The sequence below is a fragment of the Globicephala melas genome, chromosome 9 (genome assembly GCF_963455315.2).
Source record: "Globicephala melas chromosome 9, mGloMel1.2, whole genome shotgun sequence".
NCBI lineage: Eukaryota > Metazoa > Chordata > Mammalia > Artiodactyla > Delphinidae > Globicephala > Globicephala melas.
In genome coordinates, this window is record NC_083322.1 from 95,748,154 (window position 1) to 95,763,766 (window position 15,613).

A 15,613-nucleotide genomic window follows, 5' to 3' on the forward strand; every position below is an offset into this window, starting at 1 on the left:
ATGTATAATTTATGTGCATACATACGTATAATTCACACATGTCTACGTGAGCATGCATAACTGGTGTGTGTGTGTGTGTGTAATTTACATGTACATGTGTGTGTGTGTGTGTAACTGTGACAGGCTAACTTGCCAGCTGGAAGGCAGGGTAGACCCTCAGCCCCGGCACATTGCCACCTCTGCCACAGGCAGCGGTACAGCATAGAGGTGACACACAGGTGTGTTGGAGCCTGTTTGCCTGAGTTTGAGCCGCAGCACTGCCACTTCCCACCATGGGCAAGTTGCTACACCTCAGTTTCCTAACCTGTAATGGGGGAGATACGCACGCCTCATAGGGTTGTGGGAGGCAAATAGTAAGAATCAGCTAATACGATCATTTCCCAGAGTCTCACGAGAGGTAAGTGATGGAGCCAGTTTGAATCCAAGGCTCTTTCCCAACAATGGGAGCTGCATTTGAAGGCAGCACAGGGCAGAGTTCATGGGTGCCTTTCTCTGGGGTGTCTGTCCGTCCATCCGTCCACCTCCCCCCACCCACTCTACACCTGGCCCCACCTTGTCGATGTCTTCGTGCCTCACAGGAAAGGAGAAGGTGAAGCCCAAGGGTAGCTTCTTGTGCTTCATCTGATGCTTGTCCAGGAAGTCGGAGATGCACTCAGAGATGTAGTCAAAGAGCTGCAGGACGCACACCGCGGAGGCCATCAGCGGCAGGGGCGAGCCTCCTGCCGAGGCGCTCCGCAGCCCTTGCTGAGCCACAGGGCCCCAGGAGAGCGTGGCCTCCGCACTGCTTGTCGGGACTCAGGCCCTGAGCCCCGCCCCATGCCACAGTCCCGCTGACAGCAGCCCTCGGGACAGGGCAACGCCAGGACGACGGGGTTGGTCCCTAGCCCAGCTGTGCTCTGTTAGCCTGGCCCTCCCGGCTGGACCCGGTGGAGTCCAGTCTCAGGCTTTGGACAGAGGCACATCCCTGGCGATAACTACAATTTCTGACTCCAGCATAGAGTGTTCTTTGTTGCCTCCAAGTGTTCTGGCCACCCCAGCCCTGGGCCTGCGAGGACCAGCTGCCACCCCATTCACAAAGGCCTATCCACAGAGCTGGGCGTTACAGAGTGCCCTGCTGATTGACAGAGCTCCCTGGTGGCACCAGCGTTGCTCCACGCCCAGACCCACGGCATGTGGGGCTGTGGCAAGGACCAGGCGGCCGCTGGCCTCCTACCTTGAAGCCCTGCCCCTCGCGGGGATTGGCTCTGGCTGCTCCCCACCTCCGTCCAGGGCTCATCCTACTTCTGTGGTCCTTCCCGAGTCCTCCCCGTGGTCATATATTAGCATTGCAGTCATGCCACTTGGCATCCATGCTAGTGGAGGGTGAGGGCGACACGTGGGGTGGAGATAGAACGATGGGCTGCGAGCCTGTTGGACCAGCGTGCTCTCTTGGCTGCCCTGCCTTGTTCCAGATCCTTCTGGGAAATTGGGCAGGGGTGCGACCTTCTGGGGCCGCACCCAGTGGCCGTCCACCTAAGCCTCTCAGCTCCCTCCTCCTCCTGCAGCAGGGTCCCCTGAGGCTGGGCCCACAGCTCTGCCCGCCCCTGGTAGACAGGTGGGCCCTCCCACCAGGACTAGCCATGCTCCGAGATCCTGGGTGGTCCTGACCGAGGTCCCTGGCCCCACAAGCCCTAGCCCGAGCTGCTCACCATCTCAGCAGTGCCCGTCATGGCGTCCTCGGGGATGGAGTACATCTGGTGCTTGGTTTTCACACTCCACTGTCCCTCCTCCCCTTCCCCCACCTTCACAAGCATCACCCTGAAGTTGGTGCCGCCCAGGTCCAGGGAGAGGAAATCCCCGACTTCTGCAGCCACAGAGAGAAGCACATCAGTCTCATGGGCACCGCCGGGCAGGAGCCCCCAAACTGGGAGAGGAGGAGGGGAAGGCATGGTGGGGGGACCAGAAGAGCTGGACGAGGGGCCCCCGATGCCAGACATCTGGGGGACCCCAGGATAAACTGTGGAAAGGGCAAAGGTGAACTGGGGAAGGCAGCAGGAATCCCTTGTCTTGGGTTGAAGCTGCCCCCAGCCCAGGGCCCACCTGAAGACCTAGGAAAATGGCCCAGACTCAGGATTGGGCTGGGAGTCCCCCAAATGACTGTGGGAAACCAGTTTCTCATTGTGAGATGAAGAGAGCCAGTTTCCTGAGGCCAGAGTGAGCCTGAAGGCCCCAGGGCTGGGCCAGCGGCGCAGAGGGTGAGACCTGGCTGGTGTCTGGGGCACAGCATTTTGGGGAGCTGACTCGGGGCTGCTGGGGACAGTCAGGGCTGTTAGGAAGGGCCTGGGGCACTTCTCCCTGCTGGGGCCAGGGGAGAGCTGCCTCTGGATGAGGACCTGACGGTTCCCATGTGAGTCCCATCCCTGCCCCACCCTGGACCGCGGTACCTGAGCCTTCCGGGGTAGAGCGCACGTAGGTGGGCAGCATCTTCACACTGGCCTCCTTGTGTGTCTCCAGCCTCAGGCCTCGGTCCATCTCCTTCTGCATCCGCCTCATCACCTTCTTCAAGTCCTCGTCCTGCAGCTGGAACTCCGCCAGGATCTGTTCCACCTGTACAGGGAGGGAGATGGGGAACAGCTGGGTGGACGAGGGGCTGTGCAGTACGGGGAAGGGGGACCACAGAGTGTGTGTTTCCCCCACACACCGACGGTCTCCTTTTGCCCCCTGACCCTGGGTCCAGGATGGCCCATCATTTTAAACTACCACAGTTACAACCAGTTGAAAAATTAAGACAGCACAGTTCCGACGCCAGCTTCCAAACAAATGCAGCTTGGGGCGTGTTGGGGGGTGAGGGGCAGAGGGCAGACATGGCACCTCCCTTTGTACCCCTGATCCAGGCCAGGGGAGGAGGGAAGCGCTAACCAGGAGAGTGAGTGAGACACGGGTTGGAGGAGCCCGCCTGGAGGGCGATGGGCAGCTGGCGTTACTGTCTAAAAGATCCGATCATTATACCTCTAGGAATCTATGCTAAGGGAGTTAGTGGGCCAGTGCGTACACATGTCCGTAAGTGATGGTCAAGACACACTACTTAGAGGTGAAAGTTAGTTAGAGGTGTCTGGTGGACTAAAGCATGGCAGTCCATAGCCTGGAAGGCGCTGAGGCCCTCAGAGGGAGGAGAGGTCCCTATACATTGACAGGAGGGAGGCTGGTACACAAAGCTCAGATTCAATTCCGCCATTCCCGTGAGTGTGGACGGCCTGCGTTGGGTTCTCCTCCCGCTTGCTCATCCCTTCATGGTGGCATGACATTGGGCTTAAACACCGTGCCCATGCCCACTAGTCCCCCGGAAGCAGGGACCCTGCTCTGACCTTGCGTGTGGACCGTGGTGTGGCTGCCCTTTCCCCTTTGCACAACAGCACGTGTTCATGGAGAGAAGACCACTTTGATTCCCTACATATTTGGACCAACAAGGAAAGGGAGGCTGCTCGAATAAAAGCCGTGGGTCCACTCTTCAAAAAACTCCTACTCTCTCGCTGGTAGTTTTCCATGTAAGCTCGGGGGGTGGAGATGCTCTGAATTCCAATCAGGAGACAACACGGCTGCTTGCCCCTTCTTCCTCAGTTTTTAGAGCCCACATTTTGTTGGGGGCCTGGGGAGCTATCACGTCAAAGGAAGACAGCCCCTTCCTAGGCCCAGGGGACAGCCCGTGACTGAGCTAAGCCAAGCCCAGCTATCTTATCCCCTTTTGCTGGTGACTTGGTTTAGAGATGGGCATGTGGCCCAGTTCTGGCCAGTGTCAGGTGAAGGGAAGCCTGATTTTAGCAGGAGGGGGGCCTTCTGGGAAGGTCAGTGCGCCTCTAACTTTGTGAACATAGCTGTATGAGGGTGTGTTGACCGGCACTGCAGCAGCTATCCTGAACCACGAGGAGACAAGGCTGAAGAGAAAAGGTTGTTAGCATATTATAGATGGCAAAGAAGAGAGACAGAGTGAGCCCAGCCCTGATGACATCACTGATGTGCTGAGCCAACCCTGGACCCACCCACCTCCAAGTGCCGGTTGTGGGAATAGATACTAATCACTTAAGGCCACAGTCAGTCAGGTCTTTAGTTTCCTGCAGCCCAAAGCACTCCTAATGCATACAGATCCTTACTTAGGAGCGAATTCTCTTACCAAAACCTCACACTTAGAATTTAAACCCAGGGAAGGTCACAAAGGGATGGGGCTGATAAAGTCTACGACAAGACACACAGAGTCAAACACCAGTATTTGCTAAGCCATTCTGCAGCTCTGGGGTGAGCTACAGCCCCAGATGGGGTGAGGGTGCAGCCCACCCCAAGGCCGTCCTGGCAGGACATACCCCCGGAGAGGCCCTCACGCTCTGTGAAACGATCCAGGCTGTCCTCAGAGGCCCATGCCTACAGCCTGGCCTCGTCTCTGTTTCTTTTACACACTTTCAAGTAAAAGGCGCCAGGAAGGAACAGTAACATTAACATTTGCTGAATCCTTCCAATACGCCAGGCTCTGAGGTGAGTGCACTACACAAGCTGCCTTTCTTTCATCCTTGACACAGCTCGGGAGCGGGGCTGGCATCCGCTCATCTTCTAGATGCAGCCACTTGCAGCCAGCACAGAGTGAGGCCAGCACCCAAAGCCACGCACGCAAGGGCCGCTGTCAGAAGTCCTCAAGAGGCTGCCCGGCATCTCTCCCAAAACAGAACTGTAAGACATCACGGCTCTTAACAAAAGCGATGCTGACCCTGCAGAGGTCCAGCCCGCAGGCCCTGCTGGGCTCCATCCCCTCCCTCTCCATCATGGCAGCCCAGCCAGTGGCCTCGAGCCTGGACTCATGAGGGGCTGTGACCCAATGCCTTCACCCTCTGTGTCCAGGCCCATGTGGGCAGAGTTTGGGAAGGGTGCTGGAAGGTTCCATGGCTGCAGTCCAACACTCCAGGCGGCCACAGGCTCACACGGGCCTCCAGAAACCCTCCCTGGGGCCGTGGGGCGCATCCTCCATGGTGGGTGTGAGCCCCTTTCTCGGGTGCATTGGGGCCTGCAGACACCACAGTTAGCCTGCAACCCTGAGAGGAGGCACTCCGACCTTACCCCCAAGGCTGCGTGTCTAGGCGGACGCCAGTTGGGTTCAAGTCACGGGGCAGAGGCCTGCCTCACAGACCCCGTGGAAACATCCCCAGAAGCAGGCACTGTGCACCAGGCCCCGTTTGGGGCATCCCCAGTTCTCCCTTACGCTTAATCCCCCTGGAACCCAAGCATTTTATCATCTCCACTTCCTTTCCAAGGCCACAGATCTAGATGCTCGGAGTTGGCTTTGAACCCAGGTGCTGGCTCTGAGCCCTCCTCCCCTCCCTACCCCGCTGGGCTGCCCAGCCCTTCCCTGAGCGCAGGCTGGGTGTCCGTGCAAGCTGGCTTAAAGGTCTTGCCGAGCAGCCTAGGAACCCCAAGAAGCCACCTGTTCCCCCCAGGTCACAGAAGAACAAAGCACAGACAGAGCCTGTCCCCCCAGCCCTGCCCCCATAGCTGCACCCCTGCCTGCTCACCAGGAGGTCACAGGACACAGCATCAGGGCTCACGGCTGCACCCAAACATGGTGGGAGGGGGTCTCCTCCCTGAGCAACTCTCTTACTCTCCAGGCAGGGCCATTGCCACCATCTGACAGTGCCACAGCCCCCCAGGACTCCGGCTTCTGGTGCCCTGGCCCGGGGCTTTGCAGGAGAAGAGCCAGACTGCCCAGTGCCCTCTGGCTCTCCGGGGTCCTCCCATCCTGGCTCTCCTGGGATTCTCCAGGAGAGTCTGAAGCTGGCGGGTTGGGGACACACTTCCCCAGGAGTATGCGGCAACTGGCCCAGGGTCACCCACTGTGTGTACACAGCCATCCCATGGCTGCAGCTGGACCCACGCAGGGCTCATACTGCCCTCCAGGACACTGGGATGGGTTCTGGAGCCCACAGGGCACCCAGCGTTTGCCCAGGGGCCCCATGCCTTGGCCCTCTGGGGCCCGTCCACTGCTGTGCAGGTGTGGGAAGCCCTCTCAGACCTTTCCCTGTCTCCTCATCTGTCAAATACAAGCCCCACAGGATGTCCTGCCATCTTTCCTGAGCCCTTGGGGCAGGGTCCCAAAACACTGACTGTGGCATAAATGGGGCAGGCGTCCCCAGCCGAGCCCCACCAGCCCCCGTCATCCCTGCCCAACCAGCTTGGCCCCTCCCACTTTGCTTCCAACCTGTACAGCCTGTGGCCTTGTCCAGACCCGTGTCCTTAAGGACTGTCCTCATACTGATGGCTGAGCGCTACGAGGGGACGTTCTGCAGACTGAGAAGGGGTGGGTTGGGCTGGGGAAATCCGCCTGGTCTCTGCAGGCACGTTGGCGTGTCTGTTAGCCAAGGGGAGATGGATGCCAAGTAGCAGTTGAATAGTGAGGCCAGAGCACAGGGGACAGCCTAGCACTGTCAGCCCCAGGAACAAGTCCCCTAGAAGAGGCCGTCCCTGGAGACCCCTCCTGGAGAGGCTGGACAGTGGGTATCGGGAGGGACCAGCTGCCTCTTAGCCTCCGCACCTCTGCGCCTCCTTCCAAGGGGTCCAGAGCTCCCCCTAACCTCCACTCTACCAAACCACTTGCCCTACCCACACAGGAAGAACCTGCCCCAGCCGTGGCCCTGGGGACCACTTGCCCTGGCTTTGGGGTGACCCTTACCAGATTCAAAGCTGTCTGGACCCAGCTCCTTGTGGCCTCCATCGCCAACTCTCTGAGGCGCCAAAAGGTAGGTTTGCGGGGAGGTAGAGACACTCCTGTCTGCGGAGGCGCAGGGCTGGGCTGCAGGCCGGGAGTCTGAGGCCCGCCCGTGCAGGCGCGAGCCGCCTAGCCGGGGAGTTGCCCGCGCAGGCCGCCCAGGGCTTCTGCAGAGAGCATTCAGCAGCTGGCTGTTGAAATACTCAGCCTACCGCCACCGGGTCAGACCAGGCCAAAAGGGCAGACGAGGCCTGCCTGGAGTGAGGGGTGATAAGGGCCACGAGGGGAGGGCTGTGGGGTGGTGCCCCATGCCTTCAACCCACCGGGGTGGGGATTCGTCGCCCAGAGTTTCTGCGGAGGGAGCAGAACCGTTCTATATGCGCTCCAGTCCTTGGATGTGCCAGGGCGGCAGTCATCACGCTGCTCAGGTCAGGAAAGCACGTTGCAGAGCCGGGCAGACAGGGCGGGGCTGCTGAGGGGCTGGCCCCATGCAGGTCGAAGGGTCTGGGCTTGCTCTTGGACCACGGGGATCCCTGGCTAATTTTCACCTGGGGCCTGTCCTGTACTTGGGAGGGGAGACAGGCTGGTGGCTGGGAGGCCAGGCCTGAGGCCCTGAGCAAGGCAGGCTCCTCGTGAAGCAGGGCTGCAGAGGGCAGGGACCTCCTGGGCCGCTCCTCTCCTAAGCCCTCAGAGCCCTGCCGTGTGGCCAGTCAGGATCGGTTGGCAGGATTGGTTAAGGGGGGCGGGGGTTGCACGAAAGACCTCCGTCGGGGCATTGAGAGCCAGGCTCAGGCCCTGGGCAGAGGCGGGACTGGAGGGTGGGGGTGAGGGATGGTGGTAGGTGGGGCCAGGAGGTGGGGTGGGGAGGGGAGGGGAGGGGTGGGGAGGGGAGGGGTGGGGAAGTGAGGGGGAGCAGATGGAGGCGGGGTGGGCACCACCCTGATGACTGGCCCCACCCCCACCCAGGGCCATCTGCCCCCACCAAGTAGAAAATGCTTGTTTTCATCAGGGGTCTTCAATTGTAAATCGTCAAAACCTGCCTCAAAAGGCCGGGAAGGTCATCCTTGGGTTTTGGGTCTGCAAAATCCAGGCCAGAGCTCGCTCTGAGAGCCACCCCCTTCCCCACTCCCAGCTCCCTGCCCGGGAGTGAACCCGTCCTGCCTGGACCTGCAAGAAGCTGCTGAGCCCTGCTGAAACCAGCAAGAGCTCAGGAGTGGGCGGGGTTGGGGAGCGGTAGCCTGACAGGATGCCAGGCTCTCCCGCCAATGGCCAGTGTGGTCATCCCTGAGGAAGCCCCTGACATGACTGATCCCCTTCCCAAAATAGAGCCCCAAGGGCTTCACCAAACCCACATGTGACAGATCACTGTCCCCCCAGCCCCTGGCTCTGAGCCGCTGTTTGCACAGGGTGGGCAGGGCTCACCCCTGGGTTTGGAGTTGGGGGCCTTCTGGAGCAGCCAGGCCAAGAAGCAGCTGCTCTTCTCTTGGTCCAGGCACATAGCACCTGAGAAGACGATCAAAATCCTCCAGCTCTCCTCTGGGAAGTGGGAGAGGACAGGGCTGGGCAGAGATCAGTGGGGCCCTTTCTTGTTTGTTGGACTTCCAGTGTCCTCTCTGGCTTGCACTTTGACCAGCAAGCACCCCTCACCAGAGCCCTTTCCTGGGGCTGCCTCCTTGCATTCCCCAGCACCTGTGAGGGCAGGAAGGAAGGCGTCCAACAGCCCCACTTCCCCATACTAGTTAATCCTCCGGAGCCAGACTCTCGTGCAACATGCCAGCTCTCCTGTGCTCCCACCACAAGAGGTGTGCCCTGTCTCACCGCTTCCTGTTTAGGTGAGGGAGTGACCCCAGAGGGTCAACACTGGGCTGGGGTCAAGGATCCCTGCAGCAAGGGATAGACCTGTCCAGAGAAGAGGGGCCAGGAGAGGGAGGGCCTCAGAGACAATGGCTCCAGAGGGATGCCCAGGACATAATTAGAGTCTTCAATATCTCAAGGGTTGTCCTGAGGAGGTTGAATGAATGTGGTTTCTGCTTAGACTTTCCCCCCCAAAAAAAACCGGAACTGCACAACAATGGGCTAGTATGTCTCAGCAGATAGTGAGCTCCCGACTTAATAGGGAGAGAGAGATGTGGGGCATCTGAGAGCAGGACCAGAGGGACTTTTCTCTATGTCCCAGTTGGTACCCTCATCTCTCGGTTGCTCAAGGAGCTGACTGACAGGCATGATTTAATTTTCTTTGTAATTTATCTCTAGGAAATAATCTGACAAATTCGGAGATGGATATTCCAGGTTACTCTTTCTAGGATCCAAAAATGGGACATAATCCTCACACCCAACCTTAGGAAATTGTCTAAATAAATTATGCTACATTTATATGCAGTCATTTAAAATGGTAAGATTGATCGGCCTCTATTGGCATGGAAAGATGTTCATGACATCCTGTTTAAAGAGAATGTGGTGGCTACCCTCCAAAAGGGCCTCCAATGAGCCCCATGTCTTGCATTCAACCCCCCGGGTAGGCTCCACCCATGCTGAATAGGTCTGGCCTATGTTACTAATAAGCTATTGCAGAAATGACGGAGCGTGACTTGTGAGGCTAGCCCATCAAAGACACTGAGGCTTCTGCTTTTCTCTCTATTGGATTCTTTACTCTGGGGGAAGCCAGCACCAGATCATGAGGACACTCAGGTTGTATTGGGAGGTCCACTGAGAAAAACTGAGACCTCCTGACAATGGGCATCTCCAACTTGCCAGGCAGGTGAGCGAGCCACCTTGGGAGCAGATGCAACCATCGAGCCTTCAGGTGATGCCATCCCAGACAACATTTTGACTAAAACCTCAGGAGAGACACCAAGCCAGAGCACCCTAGCTGAGCCACTCCTGGACTCCTGACCCACAGAGACAGTGTGAGATAATAAAGGTTTGTTTTTTCAAGCCACTAAATTTCGAGGTAGTTTTTTACATAGCAATAGAAGACAAATAGAAAAAACAGTTATAAAATATAGCATGATTCATTTTTGTCATGTATATGTATATTATATCTAATATACACATGGGAGGAAATACAGAAAAATGGTAATAGTAGTCATCTTGATAATGGAAATATGAGTGACTTAATTTTCCTCTTTGCTTATCTGTATGTCCTAAGTTTTTCTGCAATGAATGTGTATTAATGGAGTACTGTTTTAAAATCAGGTTGAAAAATAAAAAGTTTGGGCCTTATCTGCTATTTTTGCACAGAGGCTCTGATGCCCAGACTCTGAAGGATGCGGGCTCAGAGTTAAATGTGTCAAATTGCCGGCCCCCATATTCCAGTGGGAAAGAAAGCGGGGCTGGGATCTGGAGATGCCAGCCCCTCCCCAATGGCCTGATGGCCCTCGGCACCAGCTGGGCAACAGTGTGGGCACTCCCTGACCTGAAGCAATGGGGCCTGGAGGTCAGCATGGCGTTGCACGTGTTTGCCTACAGCAGGGTTGACTGGAGACTCGCTGTGCCCTTGTGTAAGGGCAGGCCAGGGGCCTGGAGGTGAGAGGGTGTCAGGCAATGTGGCCATGTCAGGGATACAGGCAACGGGGAGAGGAGACAAGAGACAGCAGAGTGGGCTGGGGTCATGATAACCACAGCTGGTGAGTACCCAGTGGCTTCCACGTGCTGGCTGCTGTGCTAGATGCTTATGTGGATCACAACTGGCCTGAAAGCCCAGGGCAGTCATTTTAAATGTGGGGAAACTGAGGCCCGTGGGAGTTAAGGGAGTTCCAAGATACCACAGCCATTAGTGACTTGGCCAGGATTTGCCTACAGCCCAGCCTGACTCCAGGTGTACTGGAAGATTAGTCTTCCTGACTAGAGGGGGAGGGCTCCTTCAGGGCCAAGCACATGCTGAGGGTCCAGAAACAGCCTCTGGAGCTGCTTCCATGCTGGAGCGTCAGCTGGTGGGGCTGGGACAGCAGCAGCTGCCAGGGTCTGCATGGCATGGTGGCCTGGAGGCCTGGGGCCAGGTTTCAGGGGGACACCTAAAGGCTGTGGCCATGGGAGGGGTAGGGGAAGAGGGTGGGTGAGGAACAGGGAGTGTCCGGCACATTGGTTGGAGAGGGGGAGGCAGGCTGTGGGATCATCCAGGACCCCTACAAGGAAGGCAGGATAACGCTGGGGTGACACAGGAACACGAGGTCACCAGCCTGAGTCGGAAAACTGCAGTTCACTGGCCGTAGGACTTGGGCAAGTCCCTTAGTTTCTGGGCCTCAGCTTCCTCATCAGTAAAGTGGAGGTAACGACTTACCTACCTCACAGGGCTACTGAGGAGATTCAATGGGATAATGTAGATAAGACTCTTGGCAATACAAGTTGTTCAATAATTTGTAGCTATTTTTACTACCAAAGGATGCTTTAGCCCCTGGGTCAGAGTTTAGAATACAGGCCGTCCAAAGCTCTAGATCTCTAGCAGGTCCTAATCCAAAGCCCCACCCCCATGCCTGCTGATTATTTTGGTGGTCTGAGGAGGCAGACACGTGGCACAGCCTCTTGGATGCCACTCCCACAGTAAATCAATGAAGCTTCTTGTCTGGAAAGAGGATGCCGTCACAGAAAATGGTGGAGTAGGAAGTTCCAGAGATGAGTCCCTCCACCAAAACAAACACTACACTAGAAAAAAATGATCAGAATAAACCTGATTGGACACTTATAGCAACCAGGGGAGTGCTTGATGAAAGGAGAGTTTGCTGATGGCTTGTAAGTGAGTAGTGGACACAAACCAGCTACCAGCCCCATTCCCCACCATGGCCATGGGAATGGCACCCGTGTTCCTTGGGCAGTCAGGACCTTGGGCTGTGCATTTTGGTTATTCTGGTGGTTCCCTGAGGGCTCAGTACAGAGCTTGCCTTTGTTTCATCCTCCTCAGGCTGCAGCAGCCTCCCTGGTGGCATTTAGCAGAAGAGTTAAAGAGACATACATAACAGTTTAATTTTTTTTGTATTGTTTTGTTTTTTGGATCCAGACATTTAAGGATTTCTCTGTCAGGTCACAGGCTGACTGCAGAGAAATCAGAACAGAAACTTCAGTGAACATATACAACAGGAAATACGGATTTTGAAAAAAAAAAAAAGTTTGGATAAGTCACTATACAAATGAACAACTGCAGTCCTCAACAAGCAACAAAACCAATCTTTACAGAGGGGGAGAATCTGACTTCCAGAGTTACCACAATATAGTACTCAACAAAAAATTAGAAAGCATCCAAAGAAACAGGAAAATACGGCTCATTCACAGGAAAAAAAATCAATAGAAACTATCCCTGAGAAAACCTGAACACCGGAATTTACTAGTCAAACACATTAAATCAACATTGGAATTACCAGTCAAAAAACTTAAGTTAAACATGCTCAGTGAGCTAAAGGAAAAGAACTAAAGGAAATTAGAAGAACAATGTATGAAAAAACAGGGAATGACAATTCCCTAGAATTTAAATTATAGAAAGGAACCAAATAGAAACTCTGGATCTGAAAAGTACAATAGCTAAAATGAAAAACAACAAAAAAGAAAATGCTAGAGGGCTGTTTTGAGCGGGCAGAAGAAAGAGTCAGTGAACAAGAAGATAAGGCAGTTGAACTTATCCAATCTGCCTAGCAGAAAAAAGAATGAAGTAAAATAAGCAGAACCTGAGAGACCTGTGGGACACCATAAAGCATTCCAACGTAAGAATTGTAGGAGTCCCACGAGGAGAAAAGAGATGGAAGGAGGCAGAAAAAGTAATTGAAGAAATAATGGCTTAACATTTCCTAAAGTATTTAAAGTATATTCCCCGAAGCATTAAAAATAGGGACTAAAAAATATACTTGTATGCTAATCTTCATAGTAGCATTATTCACAGTGGCCAAAAGGTAGGAACAATCTAACTTTCCATTAACAGATGAATGGATGAAAGAAAAGTATTATTAAATATACTGGGATATTATTCAGCCATAAAAAGGAATGAAGTTCTGACACACTACAACATGGATGGATGTTGAAAACATTATGCTAAGTGAAATAAGCCAGACACAAAATGATAAATATTGTATGATTCTGTTTACATAAAATAACAAAATAGGGGCTTCCCTGGTGGTGCAGTGGTTGAGAGTCCGCCTGCCGATGCAGGGGACACGGGTTCATGCCCCGGTCTGGGAGGATCTCACATGCCGCGGAGCGGCTGGGCCCGTGAGCCATGGCTGCTGAGCCTGCGCGTCCAGAGCCTGTGCTCTGCGGCGGGAGAGGCCACAACAGTGAGAGGTCCGCGTACCGCCAAAAAAAAAAAAAAAAAAATCAAAATAGGCAAATTCATAGAGACAGAAAGTAGAATAGTTGCTACCTAGGGAATGGTGGGGAGGAATGGGGAGTTACTGAGTTTTCTGCCTGGGATGATGAAAAGGTTTCGGAAAAAGTGATGATAGTTGCACAATATTGTGAACGTAATTAATGCCACTGAATTGTACACTTCAAAAGTGGTTAAAATGGCTAATTTAATGTTTTACATGTTTTGCCACAATAATAAAAGAGAGAATACTAACAAGCTATTTATTTTTATGGTAAAAGCAAGTTTTTTACTGCCCCAAATGGAATCACCACTCAATCACCCTTGCACCTTCGTTCATTCTTTCAACAATGTTTACGAGCAGGTGCCCTGCACACTATATGGATGTGATATGACTTATGAATAGGGTGAGGGAAATCTACTTCTGGATTGCCCCAAACTGGACATAAGCCTGAAGAAGGTTTTGAGAAGGCCCGTTCAGTCATTTCTGTAAACAACAGGTCTCAGACCTGTGGCAAAGACTAATTCTCACTGTGATCTGTTGTTTTGGATGCCACTAAGAGGGGAATAGGGACTAAGAAGAAAGACAACATAAAAACCATGTCGAGGAGAGAGATTTTGGTTGTAGTTACTGTCACCATTTGTCTATTAGCAAATAGATGCGATGCCCTAAGTTTTTGAGGAATTGTATTGCTAACCCCCCCATGAACTTGGCCTGAAAAAGCTTTTTTTTTTTTGCAGTACGCAGGCCTCTCACTGTTGTGGCCTCTCCCGTTGCGAAGCACAGGCTCCGGACACACAGGCTCAGCGGCTATGGCTCACGGGCCCAGCCGCTCCATGGCACGTGGGATCTTCCCGGACCGGGACACAAACCCGTGTCCCCTGCATCAGCAGGCGGCCTCTCAACCACTGCGCCACCAGGGAAGCCCTGAAAAAGCTTTTGATTACTTAAGCCACAAGATAATCCTTGGGCCCCCAAACTTTATCAGAAAGAAGTAGGCTGTGAAAGGGTATTATATCATAGAGGATAGTGGTCAAAGAAGAATCTCCCAAAGGGTGGGCCCTGGGGCTGCAGAGTCTCCCCAAGAGGGCAGAACTGGAGTCCTACGGAGGAACATGTCCCCACCAGGGCAAGGTCTTCCCAGTCCCTGCCTGGTGAGATTTCATCATCACTATGGATGTCACTTCTTTGTTTTCCATTCTTCCCCTTTCCCAATAGGAATTTGGACTGTGGACACTCTGCCCACTCCCCTGGTCCTGGAGGGAGGGAGGAAGGATGGATGGTGACTCATCTTTCCTTCCCAGACGATGGGACCGTGCTCAGCATTACTTGCACCTGGTGGAGACGCCTGCATCTCCCCCTGGATACAAGGACTGTGTGGGATCTTGACTCATCACCTTTGGGGAGGGATGAATGTGAATTCTAAGTGTAAGAAGAAGGGTACCTGTGGACTGTGGTAGAGATTACCAGCTGTGGGCCAAAATCCATGTCCTCTTTGCCCGCTGTGATAACAACGCCACGTGCATGGCTGGCCAGCCACTCTGTATTCTCAGCCTCTCTTGCTCTGAGATGTACCACCCTGTGTGAGCCTACCATTTCCTGGTCCAGGCTTTCAAACAGAGTGGCTTTTCTAGATTCCTTCTTACCTTTCTGCGGGCTTCATCACACTGATGATGAGGAAGCTTTAGGAGGCAGTGGAGACAAGAAATGTAAGATGCCTGGACTCCTAGATTACCGTGTAGAGGACAACCTGTCAGCCAGCTCACACTTGCATTTACTATCATATGAGCCAGAAATACAGTTCTGCTCTGTAGACCCATTTCCTGTTTTGGTGTTGGTTACAGCAATTAAGCTTGCCCTAATTAATACTCAGAATGATAGCACCAATGAGCAAAAATAGAGCTTGGGAGGGGACTGAATCACTCATTTATTTAACATTATTAAGCACCTAATTTGTGCTTAGTATGAGGTTATGAAAATGACTAGGTTTTAGTTCTCAAGGAGCTTACAATCTAGCAGAAGGAACAAGCAAATAACAAGTACAGACTGATACTGGCAGAGCTACAGAGTCTTGGGGGAACATGGAGGAGACTGATGGGGTTTTCTGGAGAACAGGATTTCTCAGTACTGCTTCCTGCTGCCCTTAATGCATGAGTGGGAAGCGGCCAGCAGAGAAGAACATTCCAGATAGAGGGGCCAACAGGACAAAGGCAGAGGCATTTGGAGAAACACCGATACGTACAGTGGTTTGAAGCAACACGCACAGAGGGCGCACCCAGGAAATCAGGTTGTTGCAAACGGCATCTGGGCTAAACAGGCCATCTGAGTTGGGTTACAGATCCCTTTGAAACGCATAACCATGAGTGCACCGAAAATAAAAAGTATGCGTAGGGGCTTCCCTGGTGGCGCAGTGGTTGAGAATCTGCCTGCCAATGCAGGGGACACGGGTTTGAGCCCTGGTCCGGGAAGATCCCACATGCCACGGAGCAACTAAGCCCGTGTGCCACACCTACTGAGCCTGCGCTCTAGAGCCTGCAAGCCTGCATGCCACAGCTACTGAAGACCGCGCGCCTAGAGGCTGTGCTCCGTAACAAGAGAAGCCACC

General features: G+C 54.0%; 1 protein-coding gene across 2 annotated transcripts in view; it reads right to left on the reverse strand.

Moving 5' to 3' along the window:
* Window positions 1-15,613, reverse strand: part of GCK (glucokinase) — a 55,438-nt gene that overhangs the window by 8,163 nt on the left and 31,662 nt on the right. Inside the window, exons 3-5 of one of the 2 annotated variants that reach the window (XM_030871212.2) lie at window positions 2,424-2,586; window positions 1,689-1,843; window positions 553-672 (exon numbers count right to left, since the gene is read on the reverse strand). In XM_030871212.2, the coding sequence (XP_030727072.1) occupies window positions 553-672; window positions 1,689-1,843; window positions 2,424-2,586 (438 nt within the window). Of the gene's footprint in view, window positions 1-552; window positions 673-1,213; window positions 1,353-1,688; window positions 1,844-2,423; window positions 2,587-15,613 lie in introns of those variants that run through there. The other variant, XM_070046266.1, reaches the window with a different exon arrangement.